At 39.8% G+C, this 23,202-nt stretch overlaps 2 protein-coding genes and 1 long non-coding RNA gene across 3 annotated transcripts; all 3 read left to right on the top strand.

The window, feature by feature from the left end:
• The first annotated feature begins 1,731 nt into the window (after nucleotides 1-1,731).
• On the top strand, nucleotides 1,732-10,157 carry LOC120546441. The gene is made up of 8 exons (XM_039781368.1): nucleotides 1,732-1,772; nucleotides 4,990-5,106; nucleotides 6,993-7,372; nucleotides 7,510-7,779; nucleotides 9,480-9,605; nucleotides 9,779-9,865; nucleotides 9,966-9,994; nucleotides 10,083-10,157. The coding sequence occupies exons 1-8, from the start codon at nucleotides 1,732-1,734 to the stop codon at nucleotides 10,155-10,157; spliced, it is 1,125 nt and encodes a 374-aa protein (XP_039637302.1).
• A 2,808-nt stretch (nucleotides 10,158-12,965) lies between these two features.
• Nucleotides 12,966-13,564, top strand: LOC120547289. Its single transcript, XR_005637044.1, has 4 exons — nucleotides 12,966-13,026; nucleotides 13,200-13,286; nucleotides 13,393-13,421; nucleotides 13,508-13,564. It is a non-coding gene; the product is annotated as an uncharacterized LOC120547289 (long non-coding RNA).
• A 2,551-nt stretch (nucleotides 13,565-16,115) lies between these two features.
• Nucleotides 16,116-21,716, top strand: LOC120547046. The gene is made up of 7 exons (XM_039782417.1): nucleotides 16,116-16,194; nucleotides 18,615-18,926; nucleotides 19,051-19,323; nucleotides 20,606-20,683; nucleotides 20,857-20,943; nucleotides 21,051-21,079; nucleotides 21,168-21,716. Exons 1-7 carry the CDS (start codon nucleotides 16,134-16,136, stop codon nucleotides 21,234-21,236), a joined length of 909 nt encoding a protein of 302 aa, XP_039638351.1. The 5' UTR covers nucleotides 16,116-16,133; the 3' UTR covers nucleotides 21,237-21,716.
• The last annotated feature ends 1,486 nt before the right edge of the window (nucleotides 21,717-23,202 follow it).

Here is a 23,202-nt window from a genome sequence, read left to right as displayed (position 1 = left end):
CACACACACACACACACAAATATCTAAAAATAATTACCTTCACATAATTAAAGACATTTGCATCATAACTTTATGCATGAAAGCCACAAATTGTTGCAGGAAAATTCACCAAAATGCAGAAAATAAAGTGTTGGATATGCTTAAAATTTCAGTTTTGCTAAAAAGTGGAGATCTCAACACTGAAATGAATGCTGTTTTGTATATCATGAGTCATCCTAACAGCAAAAAAAAGAAGTATATTTTCAGTGTTGAACCATCTGCGTTTTAAAAATAACAACAGATAAACTTCCACTGGCAAAATATTTCCCCCAAATGCCTGCATGTATCTGCAGTAATTGATTTACTAACGAGCTCGGGTCCTCAATGTGCTAAGGAACAAAGCTTGCACATAGAAAAGAGCCGCTGATGGACGAGCAGCCGGTACGTTACGTGAAGTAAGGAGACCCAAGTATTGATCCGAGACATCTGTTTGGGATCCCCATGATTCATAGAGCGGTCAAAGGAACAACCATGTGAGGATATTTTAACCTTTGTGTTGTCCTCGGGTCAAATTTGACCCACTTTTTTCTATCAGAAATAAGGGTTTCTTTCAACCAAATTGCCCAAAAATAACATGGATGCATGGATGTCTTAGCAGATAAAATTAATGATTACTTTCATAGAATTTTGGGTGTTTTATCCTCTTTCATCCTCTGATCTTAACTGTTAGTCAAAATAATTAATAATTTCTGGTATACTTAGATAAAATAGGTATAATGTCATATAAGTTAGGTTTATTAACCATGAATTAAAAAACAACGTTGAAAGCATGTCAAAAGCGACGGGAAAAGCACCAAAAGAAGTTTCAATTTCATTTTCAATTTTGACCTGGAAGGACAAGTTCATGGTGGAAACCTAAACCTAACCATTGCCTAATCCAAGTGCCTTCCAGGCAGCACTGCCTGGAAGACGACGTTGGGGGCTTAAAACACCAAACACCGTGGACGGGAAGACAACACAAGTGTTAAGAGACATTTTGAGGCTCCCACATCCGTATATAACCTGCCACTCTGTCCCTGCTGTAGTAGTGTCCCTGCATCACGTTTGATTTTTAGGGGACATTTGAACAGGTTAAGATTATTTTTTTCTACTATGAAATGAACAACCAACTATTTGGATAATGGATCTGTTTGAGTCATTTTTCATTGAAAAAAAAAACAAAATGATCTGACTCCAGCTTGTTAAATGTGACAGTAAACGGAATATCTTTTGAGTTGTGGACAAAACGAGACATTTGAGGACATCATCTAGGGCTTTGGGAAACACTGATCCACATCTTTCACCATTTTCTGACATTTTATAGCCCAAACAACTAATCGATCAATCGAGAAAATAAGCCACAATGAAGATAATTGTTAGTTGCAGCCGTGATCCCTAAAATGTATAATTGTGAAGACAGACGGTTCAGATGTCCTCTCCTTCTGTCACTCCCGAACAATGACAGGCATCAGTAATTGAAACATTACGGTTGTAGCTGGAGGGCCTGCGCTGTGTGTATGTGTGTGTGTGTGTGTGTGGGACCCTGAATCAATAAGGGTCAGGGAGAAAGGGTCGTCTGAAGTCGCAATAAACTGACAGAGGTTTCAAAAGGGTTGGACGGTGGCAGCTGAGGCCGGATTAACCCCCTCCTGCCCCACAGTTGGACAACTTGTTTCATTGCCTAATGGAGCTGCAGGCGAGGGGATTATTGCGATGGCGGACCATGACGAGAAGTCTCTCACCTCAAAGATGATGTAAGGACACCAAAACCTCCTGGCCTTTGACAGGTCATTATTTTTTCACCAGGGTTCCTGTTGCGGGGAGCTTCTCTTGTCCTTAACCGTTGTGTGTCTCTGTTATTTTATATCAGAAATATAGGTTTCTTTCAACCAAATTGCCTGTGTACGTGGATGTACGTTCTTCTAAGGTAAAATCAATAATTATTTTCATTGAATTTTGCATTTTGGGTGTTTTATTCCATTTTTTCATAGCACATTTGAAAAATGACTAAACTTTGACATAAACAGTCTGTGATCCACTCAACATCCTCTGATCTTAACAAATACTCAAAATAATTAATGGTTTCTGCTTTTTTTTTTTTTACAAAAAAATTTGATATAATGTCAAGGTTTATTGACCATTTATAAAATAAAAATAAAAGTCTCTGAAATAAGTGCCAAAAACGTTTACAAAAACAATCAAAACCATCGAAGAAAGTGACAAAAACAGCGGGGTAAGAAAGCGCCAAAAGAAACTTTTCAAAAAAAAATTTTTTTCAATTTTGACCCGGAAGGACAACAAGTTCATGATCGACAGGAAGACAACGCAAGGGTTAACCGTAACTCATCCCTCGCTCCTTTTAACTGCAAACACGGATATAAAAGAAGTGATTCGAACGAGGAGAAGATTCCACCAGGGGGCATTATTCAAGTGTTTGCCAATCGGTTCAAGCACGCTCAAGGAAAAAGTCTCCACTTTGAGAGGCGGATACGTCCTTGAATTGAAGACACTACACATTCCTCTGATGAGGGAAGTACCGGGTGTCTCACTCGATTGGGTCTCAAGCGGCGGTTGCTTAATCATCCCCCGTCGCCGGCGCTGACCTTCCTGTAACATGCCCGAGAGGCCCACGGCCACGCCGACCCTCCTTCAGTGAGATAATTGGCCTGTTAATATAAAGCCGACCGCGGGGCTCAGTGTGGTGCAGATATGGAGGCACACATCCCCCTCCCACCTGACTCAATACATCTGAATGTCAATGATCACTTGCACGGAGAAATGTATACTTTATGATTCAATTAAGAGCCATTCGAGTCAGTGTGCTGCAGTTTGATAGTCTGGGCTTCATTTGGAGCCATGGGCGTACATTTCATCCAAAAGTTGGGGTGGGGGGGGCAATAAATGGACATAACATTTCTCAAAAAATACAGCCATTTTACAGTTGTAGAGGATAAGTGTAGTTTTGGAACTCCAGGAAGTAGGCTGGCAAGCGATTTATTCACTTTAAACATTGGATAAAGTAAATGTTTTTCTCTAATATGGATGATGCTGAACTGTGAACTGAACCCCTCTAGCAAGCAAGCCAGATAACTAACCAGCCGGTCGGAATGATCAAGTTAGCAAATTGAATTAAAATGACCAGTCTGAGTGTGAATATAAGCCAGTGAGTTGCATCATATTTCAGGAAGTTCAAACCGTATTTTCTTCCTCGTACTTTCACCTCTCTTAGATCTGGGCGAGAAAAACGGAGGTGCTGAAAGTTACGAGCATCCGTCTCGTCCCAGATGGTTCGGCGCTGAGAAACGCCATAATCTAATTTCCATTTCCATTAAGCCAAATAAGTGAGCAGATTAAATTTTCATCTGCATCTAGGGTTTAGGAAATTAAGACGGGTGCTGTAACAGAGATGAGGCTTGATTGCTGCTAAATGGGATTGTTTCTCATGGATGATATTCAGTCACGGTGAAAATTAGGATTTATTTTCGTCATCTACGAAGTGCTTCATTAAACATATGAAAAACAAGATGAAACTATCTTTGGAAGATTTAAATGAGGAACCAAGAATAGGTTTTTGGTAATGTGTAGCTCTTCAGTAAGATGTATTGTAACTTAAAATAGAAAAATAGAAAAGGAAGAGTTTTCATTTCCCCCTGTTTATTTATGATTACTGATGCATTAAAGGAACATTTTATTATTTGAGTTTGAGGTCATTTTAGTTGCATTAAAACAATAGAATCATTTAAAACGAGAATAAAATGTGCAATATCTACCTCTGAAATGAAAGTATAAAGTTTCATAAAATGGAAATACGTAAGTAAAGTACAAGTGCCTCCAAATTGCACATACAGTATGAGTAAATGTGCTAAAAAAATATATTTTTCACTTGTGTGAAGGATATCCTTATTCTTGGTCTCAAGACAAGTGCAGTTCTTTACACAAACTGTGTAAGTGCTTTCTGAATTATGGTCAATCAAATTCATTTTTCACATGAATAGTATGAGGTTCAATTCCGGTGAAATGTAATCCCATCCGATCCTTTAACTCGTGCACGATTCATTGGGTAGGCAGGGGCGGTTCTAGGATCAGACCTTTAGGGGGGCTCAGCCCCTAATGAGAACGTGACACGGATACAGCCCTCCCCCCTAAATCAGTAATTTCATTATCTGATCATCTCTGAGCTAGCTACTGAACAACAACGTCAGCTAACGTTTTCCTGACACAATGTTCTTTATTCAGCAATTTTAGTTGCTTACGTTTTCAATTTGGGTTCTAATCTAAATCTATTTTTATTTTGCCCTCCCTGTTGTGATCTTTAACCGCCCGATGTTGCAAAGTAGAAACAGTTCTCGTTTTCCATGCATGTTTTGAGCCCCCTGAACGGTTATTTTTTACCTCTTTTGTGGAGTGGGTTGACTTCCAAATTTTTTGAGGGGGACACATCTACCTCTTCTAAATATTGGGGGACACATATCCCCTGCATCCCCCCCATTTAGTTGTAGAGGTGACACAAAAACAGAAGCTGAAGCTGAAGTCTGTGTGACTCTCTCCTGCCGAGCTGATCAGCCTCCACCCTGTCTGGGCATGCCAACACCCGGGCGTCTAGTTAACCGTTCTGGTGGGAACGACAGGAGCAGTGCGTGCCGAGGCGGCAGGAAGACTCTGAGGTGGCTGACGAACACCCTCCCGGCTGTATTAACAAACCACATAACAGCACACAGCAGCGTCTCCGAGTTCTGAGAAAGCTCTTTGTGTGATCATTACAGAGCGGAGAGGAGAGAGAGTGAGAGAGAGAGAGAGTGAGAGAAGCATCTCCCCGAGGTTTCGGCACAATACAACAACCTCCACCGGGCCTGTGGAGGGAGGGTCTGCTCCAGCAGGCAACTAATGAAGGCTGAGAGGACCTGTGGCGGCTCGGTAATTGAACCTCGGGGACATTCTCTCACTCTACATCAGCATTCTGCTCCCCTGAAGATACCGGCAGCATCACACTGCTGCTGAGGGCTCTTTAATGTGCAGGGACAAAGGCACCGTGGTGTTTCTGGGACGAGAGGTGAAGAAAGTTCAGGCCAGTGGCCATGAGCTTCAACTGTGAGACAAATGTTGGTCGGTTCACCTTTTGGTCGCATTTCTATTTTATACTTTGGAGGAAATATAATGCTGACCAGATTGAGTTATTTTTTTTTTTTTTTTGACAAAATATCCAATATAGCAATGCACTATTCAATTGTCTCCATCTGTCGGCATTTATGTCCCATTCATGCATGTTACTAACTTGGCATCTTCCCTGGAGTCCTTATGCTTTCTTGCCTCGCAGATGTCCTTGGATTGTGGTGGCACCTGGATTGTGGTTGCAGCTGCTGCCGCGGTCCTGCTCGACGCCCTGCACTACTATTAATATTACTAGTCATTGTTCTATTATTCTATTCTTTATCTTTACTGTTCCTATAATTGCCACTGGTCATCATGCCATTCCATTATACCCACTGCTATCATTATTATGTACTGTATATAGCTTTCTCTTTCTCTACCTATCCCCAACCGGTTGCATCCAATGGCCGCCCACCAAGACCCAGATTCTTTCCAAGGTTTCTGTCTGTCTGCAAATTACAGTGTGTTACTTTTCGTAGCTATATGTTTAAATGATTCATGAAAACAACCTGCTATAAATCACAAGATAAGAACACCAAACAAACGCAGGCAAAAGACACTTTGTTCATTCAGATATTACAGATATAGAGACAGCACAAGAAGACGCTAACAAGTAGCTTGTCATCTTAACACCTGACTATATTTAACACTTGTAACTTCCTGTTTCAGGCTGGTGGAGGATCATCGTCGTGCCTCTGGGTTTAGCATCACTCATAACATATGTATATGTATATGTATAACATATAAATGCATCCAAAGTGACAAGAAAATGCTCCGACGTGTTCATTGAGGATTCACATGACCTCATAACTGGAGCTGTGATATGACTTAGAATTATTCTCCAACATCATTAAAGGACCACAGACTCTAATTTCTGCAGGGTGCAGACTGCAGAGCATTAAAAAAAAACTGAAGTTGTGACATCACACACACTCTGATCAAACATCTTCTTCTTAAAGCAACACTATGTAACTTTTCCCGCTTCGGTCCCCCTACAGGTTGGAAGCGGAATTGTCCATTTCATTACATTGTCCAGTTCATTCGAACTACAGATCCGCTACCCGATCTGGCAAACTTGCATAACCTGTAGGAGGACCGAAGCGGGAAAAGTTACATAGTGTTGCTTTAAGTTGTACAAACAAAATGGATTTAGGGGACTTGATGCTCTATCTTCAAGTAGTTAAAGCCACATTACCACATTATCACCAGAACACTTCTCCTTCAGTTCTTAGTAAGGGAAAACAAAACCACAGATATACAATGAAGAACCAACTGGTCTTAGCCCAGTAAAACATATCATCTGTGGTCTTTCCACCGCTACAGTATCACATCATCGCATCACGGACCACATTTTTCTTAAATTAAACTCGGTCAACTTCCTCTTCTCTGTTGCTGACCAAGACCTGTTTTTACTGTTACCCTCACTGTGAATCACTATAGATAAAACAGCCAAATGCATCAAACTTAAGAATTCAAATGCTAAAAAGTTCTTTTATTCTTTTGACATCTTAAAAGGATTCAGAGAGAATCAAAGCTAATATCACACATGAATTTGACTTTTAACAGAGTAGTAATGAAGTCAGTATGAGGAAGTGGGCGCAGGAAGAAGATGCTATATTAATTTTTAAGACGCGGCGCGTCAGACGGTTTGACATTTGAGAGTGTGAGACCGAGAGAGAAGCACAATGGATCAGATCAGATGGATTATAATGTCTTCATTTCTGATGCTGCTGGTTCAGTTTACAGGTAAGAGAAGACAAGTTTTATTTTAATGTGGTGAGTTTAGTGAAATCTTTTAAATCAAACATGAGAAACAAACTTATCTAAAATGATCGTCACACTAACTATGAACATAACCTTTACATTTCTCTCTTTTTCTTAACAGCAGCAGCTTGGAAGTATTCCTCCTCCACTGTCAGAGTTGGAGATGAAGTGACTTTGTCTTGTAGAAATGTGATAGATGATCAGGATAAGTGTTACAGGACTACCTGGTTCTTCACTGGTTTAAAAAACGCAGTGTTGCTGTTTGAAGACGGGAAGATTCACAAAGAAGCCAAAACTAAATCAGACAGACTGAGTGTTAATGAGAAATGTTCTCTGGTTATAAAGAAGGTCACAGATGAGGATGTTGGTAGTTACACCTGCAGACAGATCAGATCAGGAGAACAATATGAAGACACAGTGGTTTATCTGTCTGTTGTTACCAGTGAGTATTTACATCATAATTTTTTCAAACTGTTTTGTTAGAACAATATACTGAAATATTCCAATAATTATGATTACAGTGATGAAGTTAATATTACTGTTGTTGTCTTTCTCCTTCAATATCTCCATCTTCACCAGTGGCTGAACAGAAGAACGATGATACGGTCACTGTGTTCTGCTCTGTGTCAGGATATTGTGACCACTCAGTGAAGTGGCTGTATGAGGGTGATAAGTCTGACGTGGAGACAACACAGCTTGACTGTTCTGCCAATGTAACATTTACAACATCTCATCTTCATCAGAAGTCAAAGTATTACGAGTTATTGAAATGTGAAGTGACCAACGTTGTGATTGGAGAAGTGCAGCTGTTCACCTTCATCCATCCTCAGTCCTCCAGTGAAAAACCAGGTGAGAATATGATGAGCTGTTTAAAATCCCTTTGTGGATAATTACACTGAATATTTGTTTAGATCTGATGTTTTAAAGCGCCCATATTATGCTTATTTTCAGGTTCATAACTGTATTTCAAAGTGATGGTTCGGAGTAATTTCACCCTAGGGTCCTTTGCACCATGACCTCGAGCCAAACACCCCCCCAGGAGCTTTTTTCACCTGGGTCTAACATTGGGAGAGTTAGCGTAGAGTAGCGTTATCAGCTGAATAGCTTAGCGCAGAGGCTAATGGACCCACGTTTAGAACGTAAGTGACCCTCACTATATGCGCCGAAATGATACCCGCACACTAGTACATATAGGTTATGCACTCATAAAAATTATGGATTGGAAAGTTTGTGCGTACACCAGAAGTTTATGAACACTTGGCTGCTGGCTTCTGCTCTCTGTTGTTGCTGCGCTACCGCTGTTCAGTAAGGCGGTGTTTAGGCCGTCTACAAATTACTACTCAAAAGAGATACAACAAAAATATTTATTAATTTAATGATTAAATAAGGTAATGTCTCCAAACTTACCTCAATTATTAATTGTCTCCTGCTAGTTATACTACAGCACTTACTTAAAAAAGAAAGTTAAATAAAAAAATATTTTTGTTGCATCTCTTTTCGGTGTTGTAATTTGTAGACGGCCCTAAGCACTCGTCTTACAGCAGCAACAACAACAGCAGAGAGCAGAAGCCAGCAGGCAAGTGTTATTTATATAAACTTCTGGTGTACTTACAAACTTTCCAATCCATCGTTTTATGAGGAAATAACCTATATGTACTAGTGTAGACCTTTGGTATCATTTCGGGCATTATTAGTGGGGTCATTTACGAGATACAAACGTGGGTCCATTAGCCCCTGTGCTAAGCTATTCAGCTGATAACGCTACTCTACGCTAACGCCCCCAATGTTCGACCCAGGTGAAAAAAGCTTCTGGGGGGGTGTTTGGCTCGAGGTCATGGTACAAAGGACCCTAGGGTGAATTACTCCGAACCATCACTTTAAGGTTGTACCAGAAAAGGTTTACATGGTTTAATTTTCAAAAAACACCATATTGTTGTTGTACTGCACAGCTCTCTCTCACTGCTGCAGATCCTCTTTTCACCTGGTTTCTGTTTTAGCTACAGAGTGAGACCTCTTTTCTTCTTCTTCTTCTGTACTATCTTTGATTGCACTCGCACATGCTCAGTAGCTCAGATCGTAGATCATGTCAGCTAGCTCCATAGACAGTAAAAGAAAGCCTGTTTCTCCAACTTCAGTCAGTTACAAGGCAGGATTAGCTGGGAGACTTCTAAATGAGGGCGCACATGTAAGTAGTTCTTTTGTAGATTATGGTGAACTTGTGTGTGTTGTAGCAGGGCTTTGCTATTGAGAACCGCTATCTTCACAGCTCGTTGGCTTCTTTGTGACGTCACAAGCCGTGCCGATTTTGAACAGCTCACCAGGAGACTGAAGGCAGGACACATTCAGAAACCGTATCTCACTCAGAACACCATGGATGTTTTTTTTTTCAAAGTTTGCATGCGTGTGGAAGCACCAGAGACACAAAATAACACCCCAAATCCCAGAAAAAGTGTTTTTTTCATAATATGGGCACTTTAATGTTTCATCATTCTTTGTTTTCCTTAGTGCAGAAGGTTTTTCTAACTGAACAGTGTGTTATTGTGTTTAAGGTGATGATGCAACAACTACAATATCTCCGACTACAAATAAATCACCAATGATAACAGGAAATAAATGGACATCAGAAGAGACAAACAACACGACATCTGAAAACAACAATCAAACTAAACCAGAAGGTAGTGACTGAACACAACAGAACTACATTTACAGTCAGAACAGACATGCAGGCAAAAGACACTTTGTTCATTCAGATATTAGAGATATAGAGACAGCACAAGAACACGCTAACAAGTAGCTCGTCATCATAACACCTCTGACTATATTTAACACTTGTAACTTCCTGTTTCAGGCTGGTGGAGGATCATCGTCGTGCCTCTGGGTTTAGCATCACTCATAACAAGTGTTGTGGTGGTCAACATATGGGCAAGAGCTAAAGGTGAGAACATTCACAGATGAGACTTTTATTTTGAAAAAGTTTGATGGATTTTTATTGTGGAAGCTAAAGTCGACTCTCTTTTGACTTTTTGTCTTTTCAGGGAACAAAACACAGACAGAAGAAAGCATTGTGAGTTTAAACAGCAAATTATTAAATGTTCATACAATTATAACTTTACAGATCTGTGTTTAAACATTTATTTGCTCCATGTTCACAGAAGTATAATGATGATGATGAGGATGAAGGTACAGTGACCTATGAAAACGCTGCAGAGCCTTCTACCTCTGTCTGACTCCACTGATCAACAACATCAACTCACCACAGAGTCCTCTGCTGTTAAACATCATCTCATCATATATTACATGACTAGATACCAAAATGATATGTTGATGGATGACTGAATGTGTTTTCTGTACCGATCTGTTTCTATTTTAGTCTGAGCTGGACAAAGATACTCAAGTCTTGATCTGATCTCATATTAAGAAGCCCCCCTTTGAGTCAGTCCAGAACCTTAACTTCATCTAAAACAGATCACTTGGTATATTCATTTATTTCTTATTTAGCTTCCTTAAATAATGCTCTCACATACTCATACACATTTATACCTCTGCCCATATATCTGATCTATAGTCTATACACAGTATTGATATCATTCCTCCAGCTGTTTATTCTGTATATCATGTCTTATATTAGCATTATTGTACTTAAAACTGCGCTATATATTTTATAATTATACCTGTGCTGCCGACTGTTACTACTGTAACTGTTTATTTTAAATATTGTATAATACTATATGTGCATTACTCTATAAGTTGCTGCTTTTTGCACTTAAACTGCATGTCATTGTGTCAGTACTTGTAATCTGTGCAATAGACCTTTTTCACGGCAGACATGTTGACATGTCATAGTAGGAAAAGCACAGGTGTATTCAAAACCATTACTGATGGCTGCATTCCACTTAGGAGAGGCCCTGGTATTAAACCATTAATGATGGCTGCATTCCACTTAGGAGAGGCCCTGGCATTAAACCATTACTGATGGCTGCATTCCACTTAGGAGAGGCCCTGGTATTAAACCATTACTGATGGCTGCTTTCCACTTAGGAGAGGTCCTGGTATTAAACCATTACCGATGGCTGCATTCCACTTAGGAGAGGTCCTGGTATTGTGCATGCTGACTCACTGAAATAGCTTACTGGGACACTTGATGGAACTAAGCCATCGTTAAGGTTATCAATGTCAGCTGTGCTTTTCCTACTATGACAAGTCAACATGTCTGCTGTGAAAAAGGTCCATATCAATAAAGCTGAGTCTAACCTTGAATCTAAACTTTCTTCTTGTTTCCAAATGTATCTGTGAGTTTAAGATCTGCTGGTTCTTTTTAAAGCTGCAGCAGTTTTTAATCTCTTTCTGTCCCTCAGTGTACAGATGAAGTGATTTTGACTGTCTTTCATTTAAACATATTGAACTACAGTATGTGTTTGGATTTAATGAGCTTCAAGAATTAATTAAATTTGTAACAATCCTGTCTTTGTTGTGGCTGATAATAATATAATATGCACATGAAAGTATTTATATTCCATTTCACAAGTGTTTTGTAGTTCTCTCTCTCTCTTCAGCACACAGACCACACTTCAGCTGACCTCTGATCAGCTGACCTCTTCTTGTTCTCTCAGCTCTCGTAGTAAACCTTCCCTCTGTTGGGTTGAACACCTCTGTTTGCACTGGGCTCTAACAGTTGTCTATGTAACATAAATTCATCTAAAATAATCTCTCAGGCTGAGTTCAGAAGAAATGTTCATGACAATAATAAGTCAGGGGATTTCCACAGAGAGAATAAAAGCTAATATTACACATCACTTCAACAGCTAACAGAGGAGATGAAGTAATTATTAAGAAGTGACTCCATCATTACCACAGGAAGTAGATGCTATATTCATTTTTAAGACGTAGCGCATCAGACAGTTTGACATTTGAGAGTGTGAGACTGAGAGAGAATCACGATGGATCAGATCAGATGGATTATAATGTCGTCATTTCTGATGCTGCTGGTTCAGTTTACAGGTAAGAGAATACGAGTGTTGCTGTAATGTGGTGAGTTTAGTCAACTTTTGGAAATCAAACATAAAACACATTTTAAAACTTATATTTATAATTCATATTTCTCTTTTTTAAATAGCAGCAGCGGTGACATATTTCTTCCCCATTGTCAGAGTTGGAGATGAAATCATTTTCTCTTGTGGAAATGTGACAGATGATCAGGATCAGTGTCACAATGGTACCTGGTTCTTCACTGGTTCAGGATACACAGGGTTGCTGTTTATACACGGGCAGATTTACGAAGAAGCCAAAACTAAATCAGCCAGACTGAGTGTTACAGAGAAATGTTCTCTGGTTATAAAGAAGGTCACAGATGAGGATGATGGTCGTTACACTTGCAGTCAGTTCAGATCAGGACATTATCACACAGTGGTTGTTCTGACTGTTGTTACCAGTGAGTATTTACATCATAATGTTTTCAAACTGTTTTGTTAGAACAATATACTGAAACATAACAATAATTATGAATGCAGTGATGAAGTTAATATTACTGTTGTTGTCTTTCTCTCTCAATATCTCCGTCTTCACCAGGGACTGAACAGAAGAATGATGATACGGTCACTTTGATCTGCTCTGCGTCGACATATTGGTGTGGACACACAATGAAGTGGCTGTATGAGGGTGATAAGACTGACGTGGAGACAACACAGCTTTCCTGTTCAGCCACTGTGACATTTACAACATCTCATCTTCATCAGAAGTCAAAGTATTACGAGTTATTGAAATGTGAAGTGACAGATCCTTACAGAAATGTGCAGCATTTCAGCTTCATCCCTCCTCAGTCCTCCGGTGAGAAACCAGGTGAGAGTATGATCAGCTGTTTAAAATCCCTTTGTGGATAATTACACTGAATATTTGTTTGGATCTAATGTTTTAATGTTTCATCATTCTTTGTTTTGCTTAGTGCAGAAGTTTTTTCTAACTGAACAGTTTGTTATTGTGTTTAAGGTGATGATGCAACAACTACAATATCTCCGACTACGAATGAATCAGGAAATAAATGGACATCAGAAGAGACAAACAACACGACATCTGAAAACAACAATCAAACTAAACCAGAAGGTAGTGACTGAACACAACAGAACTACATTTACAGTCAGAAAAGACATGCAGGCAAAAGACACTTTGATTATTCAGATATTAGAGATATAGAGACAGCACAAGAACACGCTAACAAGTAGCTAGTCATCATAACACCTCTGACTATATTTAATACTTCTAACTTCCTGTTTCAGGCTGGTGGAGGATCATCGTCGTGCCTCTGGGTTTAACATCACTCATAACAAGTGTTGTGGTGGTCAACATATGGGCAAGAGCTAAAGGTCAGAACATTCACAGATTAAACTTTTATTTTGAAAAATTTGGATACACCTGGATTTTTATTGTGGAAGCTGAAGTCGACTCTCTTTTGTCATTTTGTCTTTTCAGGGAACAAAACAGAGACGGAAGAAAACATTGTGAGTTTAAACAGCAAATTATTAAATGTTTATACAATTATAACTTTACAGATCTTTTTCAACATTTACTTTCTCCATATTCACAGGAGGATGATGAGGAAGATGAAGGTACAGTGACCTATGAAAACTCTGTCTGACTCCACTGATCAACAACATCAACTCAACAGAGAGTTCTCTGCTGTTAAACATCATCTCATCATATTTTACATGAGTAGATACCCTTTTTGAAGAAATAACTTGCACTCTGCTCTGCATCCCCTTCTATTTAGAAAAAGTAATGTTTCGGTCCCTCCGGACCTTCATAAATAGTCCGGCGGTAGATAAAAGGTGATAGCAAGAGCAGAGTGCGGGATTTTTTGCTTTGTTACTTAAGTTGATACTCAAGTCTTGATCTGATCTTATATTAAGAAGCCCCCCTTTGAGTCAGTCCAGAACCTTAACTTCATCTAAAACAGATCACTTGGTATATTCATTTATTTCTTATTTAGCTTCCTTAAATAATGCTCTCACATAATCATACACATTTATACTTCTGTCCATATATCTGATCTATAGTCTATACACAGTATTCATATCATTCCTCCAGCTGTTTATTCTGTATATCATGTCTTATATTAGCATTAACCTGCACTATATATTTTATACTTATACCAGCGCTGCCGACTGTAACTGCTGCAGATGTTCATACTGTATATATCTTAGTGTATTAATATCTCCCCCTACTGTTTATTATATATATATATATATATATATATATATATAGTATAATACTATATGTGCATTACTCTGCATGTTACTGCTTTTAGCACTTAACACTCAGAGGTCTAAGTCCTTTTTTTCCATTTTTTGTTTTCCTGGTCTCCATATGTAATAATGCTTGTATAATCTCAACCCTGTTATGCACAAACAAGTTATTAACATAATTTCTTTCAGGAGAACCTCGGTCATCAGGATATGCATGCTGCAGGGATGTCACAAGAATGTGTAATTTGTTAAATGACTACAAATACAAAAGAAAAAACTGATTGGAAATTAAATCTCACAGAAATGTATTGAAATCACTCAGAACAATAATGTCCAAGACTATTGGCTTTTGAAAAGTGTTCTTCTAGGTCTTGGCAATGAGGGGAAACCGAAATAAACTCTGTAACTACCACAAATATAAAACTATCCATACTCTTTCATCCCAAAAGTTAGTTGTGTCATCTTCAATGTATTATTTGTCTGCTATTTGCAACCTGATCTCACAGAATTCCGTGAAATGAACACGGGCCCTTAACTGAAAATCCGTGGCAGTTTCACGGAATTGCAACAAAATCCGTGAAAATGCCACGGAATAATTCTGCCAAATCACACTAATTTCAGCCTCCAGGCTTCTTTCTGCTGTCTCACCCAGGTCTCTGAGGGCTCTCTATTCACTGAGCAAACTCTTTGGGCACATTACTCATGTGATTGGTCTACAAAGCTGTCAGCCAGATTTTCCCATATCAAAGATGGCTGCTGGCTAACGAGAAATAGATCGTTGTTTGGTACAAAACACAGAAAATAGCCATTTAATCGTGGATCTATTGCTCCGGAACTGTGTGCATAGTCTCCGCACAGGCTCCAAAAAGTCCCCGGATTTCTAAGCTTCTGGAAGGGCTATGGAGACACAGAAGAGGTATCTGGAAAGGGCTAGCTCTCAGCTATTCAGCTGAGACGATCGGTCAAAAGGTCACGAAGCAAATGAAACATACGCCCAAGTTGATTTCTAGATTCATAATCATTTATTTATGTTAAAAAGACAGTTTAATGACACTGTAATTCCATGATGGATTAAAAAAGCTTCTGGATGTGCTACAATTGTCAGAGGACCTCAGTGAAATGGTGTTTTTCTCTGCTAAACAACAACAAAAAGTAAGACTCTACTCTGTATTGATCTGGAGATATTAAACAAGACATCTAATGTTGGATACGACATGGCTGACTCGAGAGGGGTTGCCTCTGAGCGCCCACACAGGTGATTTCAGTTATTGAGGGTGATTAGACCTCTGTGATTTTGATTGACTTTCATTTAAACATTGAACTACAGAGTGGCCCTCATTTATGAAACGTGCGTACGACCTAAAACAGGTGTAGGGCGGGCGTACGCCGATTCCTACACAAAGCGCGGCATTTATCTGTGGGGTTCTGCACAACATCGTGCAGATATGAGAGCTCTGCTGCTGTTGTTGCTGTTAACCACATTATCACCAAAACACTTCTCCTTCAGTTCTCAGTAAGGAAAAACAAAACCACAGATATACAATGAGGAACCAACTGGTCTTAGCCCAGTAAAACATATCATCTGTGTTCTTTCTACTGCTACAGTATCACATCATCGCACCACAGACCACCTTTTTCTTAAATTAAACTTGTTCAACTTCCTCTTCTCTGTTGCTGTCCAAGACCTGTTTTTACTGTTACCCTCACTGTGAATCACTATAGATAAAACAGCCAAATGCATCAAACTTAAAAATTAAAATGCTAAAAAGTTTTTTTTATTCTTTTGACATCTTTAAAGGATTCAGAGAGAATCAAAGCTAATATCACACATGAATTTGACTTTTAACAGAGGAGTAATGAAGTCAGTATGAGGAAGTGGCCGCAGGAAGTAGATGCTATATTCATTTTTAAGACGCAGCACATCAGAGACTTTGACATTTGAGAGTGTGAGACCGAGAGAGAAGCACGATGGATCAGATCAGATGGATTATAATGTCTTCATTTCTGATGCTGCTGGTTCATTTTACAGGTAAGAGAATACAAGTTTTGTTGTAACGTGGTGAGTTTAGTGAACGTTTAAAAATCAAACATGGCAGTGGTGGCCTAGCACTTAAGAAACAAGCTTGGGACCTCGGGGTTGCCGGTTCAATCCCCAGACCGACAGGACAAAGTCTGGGTGGGGAAAGTGAAAGAGTACTGCTTGTCCCTCTCTCATTACCACCACTGAGGTGCCCTTGAGCAAGGCCCTTAAAGGAATATGCCACCGTTTGTTGAAATAGGGTTGTTCACTTCCTCCTCTATATTTATATAGGTGAGCAAATGCATTTTTGTCTCAGTGCATGCATTGTCCTAGTCTGGCGCCGCCGTCACTAGCTTAGCTTAGCGTAATGAATGGAATCCTTTGTTGCTGTTAGCATGTCGTGAGTAAAAGTGACCCAACAACAAAAACAAAACCTAATTACTTCTTGTGGTCTGCGTATTCACAACAAGTAAAAATAGCAATGCAGATTAAGAGTAGATGATTTCCTAGGCAGATATTGACTTGGGACTATATGATGGATGGATGGATGGATGATCAGGATCAGTGTGAAGGTGTTACCTGGTACTTTGTTAATCCAAGAAACAAAGGATTGACGCTGTTTGAACACGGGCAGATTCAAGCTAAATCAGACAGACTGAGTGTTACAGAGAACTGTTCTCTGGTTATAAAGAAGGTCAAACATGATGATGTTGGTCGTTATAATTGCGGCCACTTCAGATCAGGAAAACTACACGGTGAAGACACGGTGGTTGGTCTGTATGTTGTTACCAGTGAGTATTTACATCATAATGTTTTCAAACTGTTTTTTTTAACAATATACTGAAACATTACAATAATTGTGATTACAGTAAAGTTCCTTTTACTCTTTTTGTCTTTCTCTCAACATCTTCACCAGTGTCTGAACAGAAGGATGATGATACGGTCACCTACGGGGACTATATTGGGTGGAAGTAGGTTACAGCCGAAGCACTGCTACTCGGGCACAGAGATATCGGCAGCCCACGGGGCTCTACGGCTAGCGCAAAGTCACTGTTTCTGGTTTGCTGGACAACCAGCTGACTGAGCTCCGCAGGGCTCGGCGGGCCGCTGCCCGTCCAGTAAAGGGCCATTCACATTGTACGCGCAAATGGCATGAAACCCATTTACCTAAACCCAACCTATTGTCAATGGCTTGCGCGGGCAAGAACTGGTCTACGGCTGCGCTGTGCTTTGCTCAGCGCAGCCGCAGACCAGTTCTTGCTGAGCAAAGCACAGCGCAAGCGGCATTTTGCGCCTGGCTGCTCTTGCGCGTGCTGCGGTCAAAGTTCAACATGGTTCAACTCTGACGTGCGCTGTGACATGTCTGAATAAAAAGAAAAAAAGTGAACACCGAACACACGTGGATCCACAAACGAAACAAGGCTTTCTTTTGTTTCAAAGACAGAAACATTGTCTCCACAAAATCACTACTGTGTATCCTACGCAATGTTGCATGTAGCCTACTGCACGTGACGTGCATTCAAATATTGGCGCATGTATGATGTAAATTTGCGCTGAGCCCGGCGGTGAGCACATCAAATATAGTTGGGAATAGGACAATGTAGCGGCGAGCGCAGCGCATGCCACGTACAATGTAAACGGCCCCTGACCCAGAAACAGTGACTTTGCGCCAGCAGCGATCTCAGTCAGAGCAGCAGCATTTGTTTGTCCAGCAACCCAGAAACAGTGACTTTGCACCGGCCGCAGAGCCCCGCAGGCTGCCGATATCTCTGTGCCCGAGTAGCAGTGCTTTGGCTGTAGCCTACTTCCACCCAATATAGTCCCAAGTCAATATCTACCTAGGAAATCGTCTAGTTTTAATCTGCATTGCTATTTTTACTTGTTGTGAATACACAGACCACAAAAAGTAATTAGGTTTTGTTTTTGTTGTTGTTGGGTCACTTTTACTCATGACATGCTAACGGCAACAAAGGATTCCATTCATTACGCTATGCTAAGCTAGCGGCGGCGGACTAAGACAATGCATGCACTGAGACAAAAATGCGTTTGCCCACCTATATAAATATAGAGGCGACGGTGAATAACCCTATTTCAACAAACGGTGGCATATTCCTTTAACCCCAACCGCTCCAGTGGAGCTGCTCAGTGACCAGCAGATCAGACTGTGGTTGTACTGGGAAGCTTCCAGGTATGAGTGTGTGACAAGTCGTCGTTGCAAATGAGAAGTTGTTCTCAATTGACTTACCTTGATAAATGAATGTTAAAAAAAAAAAAGTATCTAAAATGATTGTCACACTAACTATGAACATAACAGTCCTATATGTATTTATGAAATATATATATATATATATATATATATATATATAGTATGTATAATTTATAATATAATATATGTATAATTTATCCTATTTCTTAATTATTTTCAACAGCTGCTAGGACATTTTTCTACCCTATTGTGAAAGTTGGAGATGACGTCACTTTGTCGTGTGATAATGGGATGGATGATCAGGATCAGTGTGAAGGTGTTACCTGGTACTTCGTTAATCCAAGAAACAAAGGATTGACGCTGTTTGAACACGGGCAGATTCAAGCTAAATCAGACCGACTGAGTGTTACAGAGAACTGTTCTCTGGTCATAAAGAATATCAAACATGATGATGTTGGTCGTTATGATTGCGGCCACTTCAGATCAGGAAAACTACACGGTGAAGACACAGTGGTTGCTCTGTATGTTGTTACCAGTGAGTATTTACATCATAATGTTTTCAAACTGTTTTTTTAACAATATACTGAAACATTACAATAATTGTGATTACAGTAAAGTTCTTTTTACTCTTTTTGTCTTTCTCTCAACATCTTCACCAGTGTCTGAACAGAAGGATGATGATGATACGGTCACCTTGGTCTGCTCTGTGTCGGGATATTCTTTGAATTGTTTCCACACAGTGAGCTGGCGGTATGGTGAGACTGACGTGGGGGCAACACGGTATCCCTGTTCAGCTGTATTATTTACACCATATCACCTTAATCTGAAGTCAGAGGATTATGAGTTATTGAAATGTAAAGTGACTCGCAGAGACAGTGGAAATGTGCAGCTGTTCACCTTCATCCCTCCTCAGTCCTCTGGTGAGAAACCAGGTGAGAATATGATGAGCTGTTTAAAATCCCTTTGTGGATAATTACACTAAGGGACTGTTCGTTATTTATTTCAGGGGCCACCGGAGGAGTTTTGGGGTCTTTTGCCAAAATAGACCTGACCCTCCCTTCACCAGCAATACATTTTGGACGACCCTCCAAAATGATAAGGAAAAAAGGGATGACCCTCCCCAACAATTTATTGATGCCTCCTGTGCTGGTTTGCACTTGGCAAAGATGTAGAGATGCCCGTTGTTTTTTAACAACCATTACATATATGACTAAACCTCTGCATTCTCATCTGACGCATGCCACTCTGCAGTTATGGTGTGTGGGCCATTTCAGTAGATTTACTCACTACCATTGTTGTGGAAACACAATAAGCATGGAAACTAAATGCACACTTCCTGCATTACTGCATTACTTCAGATACTAAGTTACTCATCTAGTAAACTAGTATTCACATGAAATAAAACAATAAACATTGAGACCATTCAACAAAGCACACTGGGTAATAACACTGGTTGCTATGGACTCGTCACTAGGCTTCCTCAGTCATTGTATATTTTAGCATAGGTAAAGCTGCCGAAACTGAACATTATCCAAAACTCCATTTCTCAGAAGAGTGTCAATTTGGGAGCTTGCATGCTACCACTCCTTCCTTCTCAAATGCCTTGAAAAAACTGTCGTTTGCACAATTTCACAAATAATCACTGGGACCGAAAGGATATTTGAGTCGGGTATGGCTGCAGCCTGGAGACCCTCTTCTCATGCCCTCCCAGCTGGTGCTGTCTGCGGCGTGAGCTTTGACTTTTCAAAATAAAAGCTTGTGTCTGGTCTGCTATGTTTTCGTATGGTGTTTTTGATGTTTTTGAACTGTCTTAGTTACAACATGATGGAGCTAGCAAAGCAGTTTTGTGTTTATATGTGCGAGTGGGATTTATTCAGTTTGGGAAATCCCACAGTCTCTAAAGCTACAGCTCAAATTGTCTGGCTGACTAAACAAGGAGGGACCCATCTGCTAGTGATAGGGGCCGAGACTGAGAGAGCTACATGGAGCTACATGGATAAATATGCACCAACCAAGCCATTTTGAAATGTTGCCCCTAGACTAAAACAAATTGGATGACCCTCCCATCAACAAAGAATAAAAAGACATGACCCTCCCCCATAATTACCGAATGGTCTCTAAGTATTTGTTTAGATCTGAAGTTTAAATATTTCTACAAGTTGTCTTTTTTGTGCATATATATTTCTAACTGAAGAGTTTTTTATTGTGTTTAAGGTGATAATACTACAACTACAATATCTCCGACTACAACTGAATCGGCATCTGAAAACAACAATCAAACTAAACCAGAAGGTAGTGACTGAACAGAACAGAATTACATTTACAGTCAGAAGAGACATTCAGGGAAAATACACTTTGTTTATTCAGATATTAGAGATATAGAGACAGCACAAGAACACGCTAACAAGTAGCTCGTCATCATAACACCTCTGACTATATTTAACACTTCTAACTTCCTGTTTCAGGCTGGTGGAGGATCATCGTCGTGCCTCTGGGTTTAACATCACTCATAACAAGTGTAGTGGTGGTCAACATATGGACAAGAGCTAAAGGTGACAACATCCACAGATTAAACTTTTATTTTGAAAAAGTTTGATGAACCTGATATTTTTATTGTGGAAGCTGAAGTCGACTCTCTTTTGTCTTTTTGTCTTTTCAGGGAACAAAACACAGACGAAAGAAAACATTGTGAGTTTAAACAGCAAATTATTAAATGTTCATACAATTATAACTTTACAGATCTGTGTTTAAACATTTATCTGCTCCATGTTCACAGAAGTATGATAATGAAGATGAAGGTACAGTGACCTATGAAAACGCTGCAGAGCCTTCTACCTCTGTCTGACTTCACTGATCAACAACATCAACTCACCACAGAGTCCTCTGCTGTTAAACATCATCTCATCATATATTACATGAGTAGATACAAAAATATGTTGATGGATGACTGAATGTGTTTTCTGTGCCAAGCTGTTTCTATTTTAGTCTGAGCTGGACAAAGATACTCAAGTCTTGATCTGATCTCATATTAAGAAGCCCCCCCTTTGAGTCAGTCCAGAACCTTAACTTCATCTAAAACAGATCACCTGGTATATTCATTTATTTCTTATTTAGCTTCCATACTCATACACATTTATACTTCTGTCCATACATCTGATCTATAGTCTATACACAGTATTCATATCATTCCTCCAGCTGTTTATTCTGTATATCATGTCTTATATTAGCATTATTGTACCTAAACCTGCACTATATATTTATATATATATACCTGCGCGGCCGACTGTTACTACTACTATGCAATTTGCTGCTTTCTGCACTTAAACTGCATGTTGTTGTGTCAGTACTTGTACTCTGTGCAATATCAATAAAGCTGAATCTAATCTTGAATCTAAACTTTCTTCTTGTTTCCAAATGTATCTGTGAGTTTAAGATCTTCTGGTTCTTTTTAAAGCTGCAGCAGTTTTTTCAATTTTGACTGACTTTCATTTAAACATATTGGACTACACTAAGGGTTTGGATTTAATGAACGTTGAGTCTTAGAATGTAACAATCCTGTATTTGTAAGGGCTGATTATAATATCTATTTGAAAATAATAGTGATTAGAAGTATTTCTTTTCAAACTAAGTGTTTAGTAGCTCTCTCTCTCTCTCTCTCTCTCTCTCTCTCCAGCACACAGACAGCAGACCACACCTCAGCACAGACCACAGACCACATACAACACTGCAGCTTGCTTCTGCTCAGCTGACCACTTTTTGTTCCCTCTGTTGGGTTGAACACCTCTGTTTGCACTGGGCTCTAACATTTGTCTATGTAACATATACGGTAAATGCATTTAAAATAATCTCTGACAAGTCAGGGGATAACTACAGAGAGAATAAAAGCTAATGTAGCACCCGTACAACCACTCTGTGAGAATGGGGGTGCTTGGGTTCGGTGTAGTTCAGGTGGATACCACAAAGGTGCACCTAATAAGTTACTAATGAGTTGTAAGATCTTTAAACAATAAAGTAGTTAAAAATAATGAGACCCAGAGATGGTTTTTGTTCCAGCAAAGAAAATAGAATAGGGCAACGCCCTAGTTTATTTGAACACAAGAATTGGGCAAATAGAATATAAAAGCTTTCCTCAAAACGCCATATTGAACATATAAACATACAAAAGTAAAATAACCAAAAGATTTCCCCAACAATTAAATAATAGTTTTTGGTTTTAATTTTAGCTGGGAAACTCCACTAGTGTCAACCACAATTGTTACCCCAGAATAAATGGTCTAAATGTTCCCCTCCCTTAGCCCTTTTCTAACAATCGAGAATACATAGAAAACTCTAACAATAAACCAAAAAAAAAACCCCGCAAAGTGTCCTGAAACAAGTCTTAGAAAATGCAGTCATGGGCCCAATCACACACACATTCACACACGTTCCAGTTTACTCACGGTGACGATTTGAACGAAAAAACACGTTGCAGGCCTGTTTGTCTTGCAAAACATTGAGTGCGCTGACCAGACACTTGCAAAACATTGAGAGCGTGGAAACTTTGGTCCGGATCCTCAGGTGCGGTGCGATTAACCGACAGTTCCGCCTAGCATACGTCCACACTGGCTAGCTATCTCGGCTTCCTCCGATCACGGCCTCCGCTCCGTCTCTCCCGCTCCGTCAGACGGGTCTCCGGCTTCGTTTTACTCAGTCTCTCCACTCACCACCACCCCAGTCCGCTGTCCTCTCCTCTGAGCCTCCCGTTCAGTTTCATCGGCTTTTCTCACTCTTTCTAGCGTTTTGTTCCTCTTCCCAACGCACCAGCGTCCCCT

This window comes from Perca fluviatilis, chromosome 18 (genome assembly GCF_010015445.1).
Source record: "Perca fluviatilis chromosome 18, GENO_Pfluv_1.0, whole genome shotgun sequence".
Taxonomy (NCBI): domain Eukaryota; kingdom Metazoa; phylum Chordata; class Actinopteri; order Perciformes; family Percidae; genus Perca; species Perca fluviatilis.
This window is presented reverse-complemented; position numbering and strand designations above follow the sequence as displayed.

What these genes read in the sequence shown, in the direction of transcription:
- LOC120546441 (XM_039781368.1), top strand. Translation starts at nt 1,732, where the DNA reads ATGGCGGACCATGACGAGAAGTCTCTCACCTCAAAGATGAT. An exon ending in TCTCTCACCTCAAAGATGAT is followed by an intron (nt 1,773 to 4,989) that starts GTAAGGACACCA and finishes GCTCCCCTGAAG; the next exon opens with ATACCGGCAGCATCACACTG. An exon ending in CACAGACAGAAGAAAGCATT is followed by an intron (nt 9,995 to 10,082) that starts GTGAGTTTAAAC and finishes CCATGTTCACAG; the next exon opens with AAGTATAATGATGATGATGA.
- LOC120547046 (XM_039782417.1), top strand. Translation starts at nt 16,134, where the DNA reads ATGGATCAGATCAGATGGATTATAATGTCTTCATTTCTGATGCTGCTG. An exon ending in CATATGGACAAGAGCTAAAG is followed by an intron (nt 20,944 to 21,050) that starts GTGACAACATCC and finishes TTGTCTTTTCAG; the next exon opens with GGAACAAAACACAGACGAAA. An exon ending in CACAGACGAAAGAAAACATT is followed by an intron (nt 21,080 to 21,167) that starts GTGAGTTTAAAC and finishes CCATGTTCACAG; the next exon opens with AAGTATGATAATGAAGATGA.